The 9,752-nt window shown below is 42.7% G+C and overlaps 1 protein-coding gene across 1 annotated transcript; it reads right to left on the bottom strand.

Moving 5' to 3' along the window:
* Positions 1–892: 892 nt before the first annotated feature.
* On the bottom strand, positions 893–8,502 carry LOC139446106 (uncharacterized). The gene is made up of 3 exons (XM_071227383.1): positions 8,146–8,502; positions 3,367–3,624; positions 893–2,458 (listed from the first exon to the last, which is right to left on the bottom strand). Exons 1-3 carry the CDS (start codon positions 8,375–8,377, stop codon positions 2,181–2,183), a joined length of 768 nt encoding a protein of 255 aa, XP_071083484.1. The 5' UTR covers positions 8,378–8,502; the 3' UTR covers positions 893–2,180.
* Positions 8,503–9,752: the final 1,250 nt, after the last annotated feature.

Raw genomic sequence — 9,752 nt, forward strand, 5'->3', positions numbered from 1 at the left:
CTTTTAGCAATATTCCCATGCACATGCATCTCTATACACATGTGGGGCGGTCGGGTAGCCTAGTGGTTAAAGCGTTCGCTCGTCACGCCGAAGACCCAGGTTCGATTCCCGACATGGGTACAATGAGTGAAGCCCATTTCTTGTGTCCCTCGCCGTGATATTGCTGGAATATTGCTAAAAGCGGCGTAACACCATACTCACTCTATACACATGTGTGTATATTTTCCTATATGTGTGAGTATACTTGTCATGTGAACGCGTTTACTCATGTGTGTATATTTACACCAGAGCAGATTTACATGTCCGAAGCAGGTGCAAAAGCAAATGTAAATTTGCACTGTATGTATTATGCTTTCATGTGATTGTTTATGCCAACGTCAGAGGATGAACTAATTATTATACCTGTTAATTTGCCAACACCAACCAATTGCCAACAGTTCTGTATTCTATTCAGTGTACAGCAATAAAAAAACATTTATGCGGACATCCAGAGCTGGGCAGACTGTGTTTTCTTTTGGTTTCAAGGAGTCAAATATTTGTGTACAGTTTGGATCAAATCATGGTTGATTGGAAAACAACTATTTCATGTTGAAAGACGTACAGACTGATGAATATGTGTGCCTCACACCATTTACATGTCTTATTTACACACATTAGCTAATTTTTATGTGAACGCATAGTACATTTACATATACACACGTATGTACAGTTACACATGTGTAAAATTACTTACGTGAGTAAATGTTGTGCATGTTAACAGGGCATTAGGCATGAAGAGCCAACGCTTTAACCACCAAGCTACAACAGCACCAATACGCTTCAAAAAATGGGCCAAGCGTCCAATGCTCCTCGTGTAATTTAACGGCCGCGGCAAAATGAAAACAACATGTGATGAATCTCTCCGCTTTATTTCAGCAAGGCAAACCAATACATTGCATTTTGGATTGTGCAAAAGTGTGCAAAATATTCGAAAACTACGTTTTGGTGCGTGCTTCTTAACATGGATTCCGTGAAAGATCAACAAATAGAGTAGTCAACAAATTTAGGCACTACTGTTGAGGGTATCTTATGACATCAACTCTGTATAACAAACAGTTTGACTTCTTACTTGGAACTGTTACTGGAAGTATATTTACACTAGCCGTATATTATGCAAGTCATTCACAAAAGTGTGTTTTATCACATTATGCTGCAGTTGAACATTTTCAAGAAACTTGACATAAACACCATGACAGCAAAAACAACCTTGAAACGGAAGGAAAGGCAGATTGAAAAGACTCTGCACGAGAAGCATGTAGTGCACGTGCAAATCTTGCTGTCGCCCTTGGACATAAACTGCGCATGTGCATGTCAGGCTGTTTCGTGCATGTGGTACGTATTGGTAAGATTATGCAGATTAAATCACAAACATAGGTTCAGATAATTATTATATAAATAACGTCACATACATCTGTGTTTAATTACTTAAATAATTAATCCGATGAACTAAGTATTTGGGCTATAGCGAAAACTGTGAATGTGAGTGAGTGTGGTTTTACGCCGCTAAGCAACAGTTTATCTATATCAAGAGGTCTGGGTTGGGTTTCACAACTGTAGCAAGGTGGCGAATCGAACTCGGTCCTTCTGTGTGACACTTTAGACACAAGTCTGCCACATCTCCCAATTGTCTTTTAAAGCATCGCACGGTATGAAATATATTGATAAATATAATTGTTTATCTCACGCCTTTGATTAATGTTTATCTTTAGTAAGCGAGCACTTGCAAGAGAAGGCGGTCTGAAAGTGTGAAGGGCTCAGTACATTCGAACTCAAGTGGTCTCGTAGTGCAATCTGTTGTAATAATGTATCGCCACACTAAATAGTTTATGACCGATTAAAAATTCACTTTTAGTTCATCGGTGAATAATATCTCCATTAATTCACTCCAGTTTTAACAATTTGTATTAAAATTTACTTTTAGTTCATCGGTGAATAATCTCTCCATTAATTCACTCCAGTTTTAACAATTTGTTTTTTTACATTATTGACTAGTTCGATAATTTCATGGCAAGGGAGACACATTAGAGAGTATGTAATATGGGGGGAAAAAATATACACGTTGCAATACACAAAAACGTTATATTCACAACGATCACTGATCTCAAATGGGAAAAATAGTTCTCGTCGCCAGGTGGAGCTGACTATTTCCCTTCATTCAGCCCGCCATATTGTCTTGGGATTTGGGCCAAATCGTCACATCTGTTCGTCTCCACGCTGAAGATGCGTGGTTGACCGGACCTACTGGATGCGCATGAGCCAGAATACAATGTCCTCTGATTCTTGCATTCGGCGAAGTATGGGGTCCAGCTCCGTCCCTCCCACGGCTGCACACCGTCCGGCTTGTTGGCGCAGCTGGCGTAGCGATACACACAGGGCTTGCAGTGCGCACTCCGTCCACAGAGGTTCCGCGCATACTGGCCTGCAATGCAAAATAGTGCGAGAGTTAGTATGGTTTAATGTCGCTTTAATTAATTTTCGTAACTCTGCGCAGCGAATAGAGGCGAAAAGAGAAACGTGTTTTTGATCATCAAAATTTCCGTTCTTTGTGATCCAATATACACCTTGCTTGAAAACCCATTTGGTATCTAATGATTCAGATATGTATGCTAAATAATTTAGCTGTACTGATTTAACTTCGAAATTTTATTGCATCTGCCATCTTGTTTGTTTGACTTATTGACTTTTGCCATTGACTTATTACATTTCTTGGTGTGAATGTTGTCCAAACTGCACGAAATTGCTTAAAATGCAATCAAATGTTTAAAAAAAAAACCCAGACCCCCCTAGACTTTTCCTCTTTTCTTCGGGAAAACCTGCTCACATCCCTGTAAATTATCTCCTCCGCCATCTTGCCGAGGCAAGCGTGTCATGTGGGAGGAAGTATCGCAATGGTGTTTTAACTTGTGCAGTGATAAAGCTGCCCACGATGGCCACCCCTACGAACAGCAACTACTGCAATACCATTGTAAACTTGTTTTCAACTACTGTAATACTGACTATTGCAACTATTGTAATATAGTCCTCGCCACTTGAAACAGAATCACGAAATATCGCGATGATTAAGTGATGAAGATAAGGAATTCTGTAATTCTAGTAATGACAAAAATGGCAATTTTCAAAACATATTCTTTTTGCTAGCGACAAACCCATCATTGAGTTTTGATCACGTTGGTACCCCCGGAAAGTAATCACGTGACCAATAGTACCCCCCGCCCCCCCCCCCCCCCCCCCGTACCTCCCTCACCCGTCCCTCCCTACTTCCTCCCCCCCAAACAACACCCCCCCCCCCCCCCCCCCCCCCCTGCCCCCCCCCCCACCACAACTCACATGGTTCTCTGGGTTCCTCCTTGCCACCACAGGACACGCGGGTGAAGTCGTCACATCCCCCAGTGACGCCATTAAAATAGCTTGGGTATTCACACTCCCCAGCATACGCCGGCATGTTGTCGTAGATGTCGTCGTCCACAGTCTTGGAGCAGTTGATGTAGGTGGCACAGTTGGTTGGGGAGGCAAAGAGGCACGCACGTCCGTTTCCCTCGGCCCGACATCTCTCACACAGACGGATGATGTCCGAGTCGGTCTGCACTGTAAGAATATATAATTATCATGATTATGTTTTAATGATTATGATTATAATAGTGACGAGTGAACGCGTTGACCTTAAGATTTATTTACTAAACAAGATTTACTTGCACATTCAAAACAACTAAGGATTAACAGAATGACCAAGTCAAACAAGAGTTGTGGAAAGTTGTCATAGGTTGTAAAAACTTCACTTTGAACCTCTATGCCGCTTGGGTTAGATCAGAGCTTGGATTAGTTAACAGCTTGAGATGGACAATGCCCATTCATATAATAGGGGTGAGGCAAGTAAGCATTTGAATTATTGTAGGCGAAATGAGGTGTAGGCGAAATGAGGGCAAGCCCACCAGACTACCCCAACGCCCATGCAATATACTTGTAGTCCAGTAGGATGGTAGAGGATTAAAGAACGCTTTCCCTTCATCAAACCAACTGGTGAATTTACGACTGGTTGAAAATAGAAGATGTGAGCAGTGATTTATATTCCTGTTGAACTTGTCAAGCAGCATTCAATATTGCGAGTGAATTGGGTTAAACGCCGCTCTTAACATTATTCCAGTCATATCGCAGCGTGTCAGCTTAATGTGGGAGGAAAGCCCGAAGTGATGCAGGTCTCAGACGTTTACCACTTCGGTAAAACCCACGAGCACGGGTATGGTGCTGACAAACCTAGAAAAATAATCAGGGCGAACCCCGCGATTACAGGTTTCTCGCATGCCTAAGGGACGCAACTCCGCATAGCAAATTCCAGCGCCTTAGACGACTTGACCACAACGTGGTCCAGATATGGTCCAAGACGTTTACCACTTTTGTGAAACCACGAGCACGGATGTATTGCTAACACACTTACAAACATAATCAGGGGGGGGGGGGGGGGGGGGGGGGGGCAGTATATAAGGCCAGTTTCTTATTTGAGGAAGAAATCTGCCAAAACCACGCATCAGTTCATCAACATTTGGCTTGATTCTAAAACCTCAACATATGTCCATTCCTCTTTTGTACTGGATTCCACAGCTCCATAAAAATCCGTACAGAGATACATATATTGCTGTGTCCAGCACGTGTACCACCAAATCCCAGTCTCAACCATAATCCTTAACATAATCAAGGAAGTACATTCTTTTTATTCACAGAATTTTTTTTAGATAAGTGGAATTGATACTATATGGATTCTCAAAAACTCAAAGAATAAATTGAGTTTTTACAATCTCAAAAAAGAAACAAGTTCATTTCTGTCAAGACATTTGATTTTTCAACTTTGTACACCACATTCCCACATGATAAACTTCAGTCCTTGATCCATGCGGCTTTTGTGAAATGCTGAACTTCCTCATTGATAACATCCTTGTAAACTGTAGGGGGAATACATTTAGGCAAGAAGTAGGCATCCCCATAGGTACCCATTGGGCCCCGCTTCTCGATGATCTGTTTCTTTATGCATATGAATCGGCATTTCAGCACGGATTGGCAAAGTAAAAACAAGGTAATTTGGCCAAGAAGTTTAACTTTTGCTTCAGATTTTGCGATGATCTGGTATCGTTCAATAACCATCAAACTGCCTAATTTGTTTCATATTTAGATCTTTGATCCACAAGACTGTATGACAAGAGGGGTGACTAAAAGCAGGGTACAGCATACTCTCACTCCAGTGGCGGTATGCATGTCAGACTTGTTCATTTTCGAAAACCTTAAAATAGCTAACTGAGCCGTTGTAACGTTATGTAAACAGTTGTGACCCACTTTAACTAACATTTTAGCACTCGCCGATGTTGATTTATAAAAAAATTTAACTTGCATTTGTTAAAGTTGGTAAATTTAATGCAACAGCACGTTTCATGCTGGGTTTTTTTTGTACAAACGTAAGTGATACGTACATACTAAATGTGAATGCTATTAGGCAGCTTTTTTGGGTCGATCGATGACATTTGTTTGTTTGTTGTTTAAAGCTGAACTCAGCAATATTCCAGCAATATGGCGGGGGGTCTGTAATAATCGAGGATAGGCCAGACCATCCAGTGATTGACATCATGAGCATCGATCTACGCAATTGGGATACGATGACATGCATCAACCAAGTCAGCAAGCCTGTGAGTCGCCTCTTACGACAACCATAATCACCACTTATGACAAGCATGGGTGCTGAAGACCTATTCTCTACCCGGATCTTCACAGGTTTCGATCGATGGTGCGTCTGTTTGCATGAAAATGACTTCCTTCGTCCTCAGCAAACTCACGTGTTTTTAGCTAAGGGTCGCGCATGGGAGAGTCGCCGTTTGATTGAACCCGGTAAAGATCAAGTGCAGAGTAGACCGTCTATCCCCTGTCAAGAGGGTGGGTTCAACGCTGTGCTGGTGACGCTTGGCCGACGGAATTATATGAGTGTTGGAAACGACGCGGCTGACACGAATGTAAAGATGACGTAGACATGTCAACCAGTCGTTGCTGAAAGCGTGTCAGCGTCTGGAATGTTTCAGGAGAAAGTGACGAGACCTAAAATGTAACCTTTAGGTGAAAAAACTTCACAGTCAATCGAGAAATACTGTTGACACAATTTTAGTTTCAAAGCCACGGCGAAAGCCAGTGAGTGACGGAGGATGGTTTTACGCTGCTTTTAGCATTATTCCAGCAATCTCTCGACGGGGAGACGACCGAAATTGGTTTCACGCGTACGTTGGGAATTAAACTCAGGCTTTCGGGGCGACGAACGAATACTTTAACCACTGGGCTATCAACCAGGAACACCAGGATTGGATTCCCTGCATGGGTACCATGTGTGAAGACCATTTCTGGTGTCCCTGCTGTGATATTGCTGGTGTGTTGAGGGTATGTTGCTGGAGTGAGTGAGTTAGGTTTAACGCCGCTTTTAGCAGTATTCCAGTTATATCACGGCTTGTCAGCTTAATGTGAGAGGAAAGCCCGAAGTGATGCAGGTCTCAGACGTTTACCACTTTGGTGAAGCCCACGAGCACGGGTATGGTGCTGACAAACCTAGAAACATAATCGGGATGAACCGGGATTCGAACCCACAATCATAGGTTTCTGGCGTGCCCAAGGGACGCAACTCTGCATAGCGAATCGCTGCGCCTTAGACGACTGGGCCACCCGTGCCCCTGTATGTTGCTGGAATATTGCTGGTATGTTAATGGTATATTGCTGGTTTGTTCTTTGTATATTGCTGGTTTGTTCTTGGTAAATTGCTGGTTTGTTTTTTGTATATGGCTGGTATGTTCTTGGTATATTGCTGGTTTGTTCTTTGTATATGGCTGGTTTGTTCTTGGTAAATTGCTGGTATGTTCCTGGTATGTAAGAGCGGTGTTTGACCAACTCTATCTCATGGGTTTCACTTAAGTGGGAGTACCAGAAACCTACGATCGTGGGTCGAATCCTGGTTCGCCCTGATTATGTTTCTAGGTTTGTCAACACCATACCCGTGCTCGTGGGTTTCACCGAAGTGGTAAACGTATGAGACCTGCATCACTTCGGGCTCTTCCGTATCAAGCTGACACGCGGTCACATTACCAAACTGAAGTTAAACCCAACTCACTCACTTTCCCATTCTATTACAGGTGGTGTTGCTCACGTTCTAAAACATATTCAATTATTTGTTTTTTAAATACCTTTATCGGGCGGCCATAGCTATTTTTAAAGATTTCATCTCGGAAAAAAAGATTGTTTCCGAGCCTAGCTCTAACTTCCTCTGGCATATCTAAGAACCTGTTTGTGCCATCATACTATACAAGAACTTTGACTTTCGCCTTTATTTATAACTGGCTTCCAAACTCACCACATAACGCTGTTAAAAGCTCCTGTCGTACATTGTACTATACAGTAAACTACGGTTATAACGAACACGCTTATAACGAACTGACGGATATAACGTACTTACTTTTTTGGTCCCGACTATTTGCTGTAGTTATGCTGTTTATATGCTTATAACGAACAACGGTTATAACGAACTAAAATTAGTAATCCCTTTGAGTTCGTTATAACCGTACTTTACTGTATATCATAATGATGGATATAGAAAAAAACAGTGTAAAAGTAATATTAAATGAACTTCAAGAATTCCATATGTGAATGTTGAAGAAAATAGAAAATATTACATACAGGCTCGAACTATGCATTTACATACATGTTTTGTAAATAACTAAAAAAAGATTTGATATTTTAATCAAAATTAAATTATTGTAAATAAGTTTAGAACGTATTCTAGGACGAAATAACACTCCTTCATTTTCACGTTGTGAACGTTTTCAAAGTTGTTTGTTTGTGCAGAACTTATTTCGAGCTCCTCGTGAATAAATCAGTGAGTGAGTATCTGTTTACGCCGCTTCCAGCAATATCACGGCGGGGGACACCAGAAATGGGCTTCACACATTGTACCCATGTCGGGAATCGAACCCGCGTCTTCGGCGTGACGAGCGAACGCTTTAACAACTAGGCTACCCCACCGCCCCGCAATGTGTTAGAGGGGAGCACGAAGAATTAGCTTTATAAACATTGCACATATTCTCCAACACTCACCTATAGGACACTGTGTGTTCCTGATATCGTCTTGGTCGACGCACGTCTTTGAAACTGGAGAGAACACCCGCTCATTGGGACACGGGAAATCTCGGCGGAAAGAGCCGATGGATAAGGTAAAATGGGTACAATTTCCAGGAATTGCCAAAAACCAATCTCGGAAGTCATTTTGACCCACACACACCGCCGCCAACATGCACAGCACCGCTGCCGTCGCTGTAACACCCGACATCGTGTACGGAGAATATGGGCACGCGTATCCTCCACGAGACTTTCAAGGTGTAATGTCCGGATGAGCAATAATGATCGCTCGGCGGATTTCTTTAAAGTAACCTTTTTTCGTGTGTAGTGCTGGATTTAAACGTGATGCTATACCAACGCCCTCTATTGTTCACGGGCACTGCGTCACGTGGCCTGGGACGTCAGACTCCGTGCAACCATTGAGAGAAACGTGATGGACGAGACCCCAGTACAAATATACAGGAGCGTGCGAATACAAAGTACGTCTGTTGTGTGTAATCACTTGTTTAATTGGACTTCTTGTGTTTGCTACAGTAGAAAGTACACAAAGTTTTACATAGTAAACCAAGGCGATTAGGGGTGAATTAGAACCTGTGTTTTGATTGGATGGAATTGCCGTGATGTGCGTGTTAAGTGGATCCCGATTGGAAGAAAATAGGGTCTACGAATCGTGTGTTGTTTAAACAAGTTTCTGGAATTAGACTCACCTGTCTTAGTGTGGACGCATTTCGGGTGCGCTGGGTTGTCCGGTTTACCTGTAGCGTTTGTATAAGGCTAATTTGTGACATTTGGCGTGTGTGGATGAAAGTCTTACACTGCCGACAGGACCTAGGTGTTTGTCACGCATGCGCCAATGCATATCCGGGATGCACATACGGAGTGCACTGCATGGCCCTGATTGTCTTGACACAGTTGTCTTAAGCCCTCAGAATTTTAGCAAAACATGTCAACAAACAGGTTATGTGAGTGATTGAATAAATGGGTAGGTGGGTCCTTTTGGTCACTTTGGAGTGAGTGAGTGAGTGAGTATGTTTTTTCGCCGCTTTTAGCAATATTCCAGCAATATCACGGCGGCGGACACCGGAAATGGGCTTCACGCATTGTACCCATGTCGGGAATCGAACCCGGGTCTTCGGCGTGACGAGCGATCGCTTTAACCACTAGGCTACCCGACCGCCCCTTGATTTCTTGAAGTGAGTGAGTGGTGGGTGGTTTTTAGGAGGTTGAGTGAGTGAGTGAGTCGTTTGATCACGTGGACGTGAGTGAGTGAGTGGATAAATTAGTGAGTGAGTCCTTTGATCACTTGGACGCACCCACCGATGGAGCGTCACTATAAATACCAAAACAACACAAAACTTAAAATATATATACGCTGTAAAAACAGTTAAACTCTCTCCAATATCCAACGCAAACCAGGACCCCGCACCTCAAAGCGATCTTAGCGCTAAGATGGTCGTAAATCCAATTCATTGACTTAAGACAATCGCAGCACTAAGACCGCTTGTGGAACAAAGCCAAGTGCATCACTTTCCATAACAGCGCTTCAGGCGCAAATGTAATAGAAACATGGTGATTCAAATCAAACC

Source organism: Haliotis cracherodii, unplaced genomic scaffold (assembly GCF_022045235.1).
Source record: "Haliotis cracherodii isolate W230 unplaced genomic scaffold, xgHalCrac1.p SCAF_6, whole genome shotgun sequence".
NCBI lineage: Eukaryota > Metazoa > Mollusca > Gastropoda > Lepetellida > Haliotidae > Haliotis > Haliotis cracherodii.

What these genes read in the sequence shown, in the direction of transcription:
- LOC139446106 (XM_071227383.1), bottom strand. Translation starts at nt 8,377, where the DNA reads ATGTCGGGTGTTACAGCGACGGCAGCGGTGCTGTGCATGTTGGCGGCG. An exon ending in GAACACACAGTGTCCTATAG is followed by an intron (nt 3,625 to 8,145) that starts GTGAGTGTTGGA and finishes ATATTCTTACAG; the next exon opens with TGCAGACCGACTCGGACATC. An exon ending in GGAGGAACCCAGAGAACCAT is followed by an intron (nt 2,459 to 3,366) that starts GTGAGTTGTGGT and finishes TTTGCATTGCAG; the next exon opens with GCCAGTATGCGCGGAACCTC.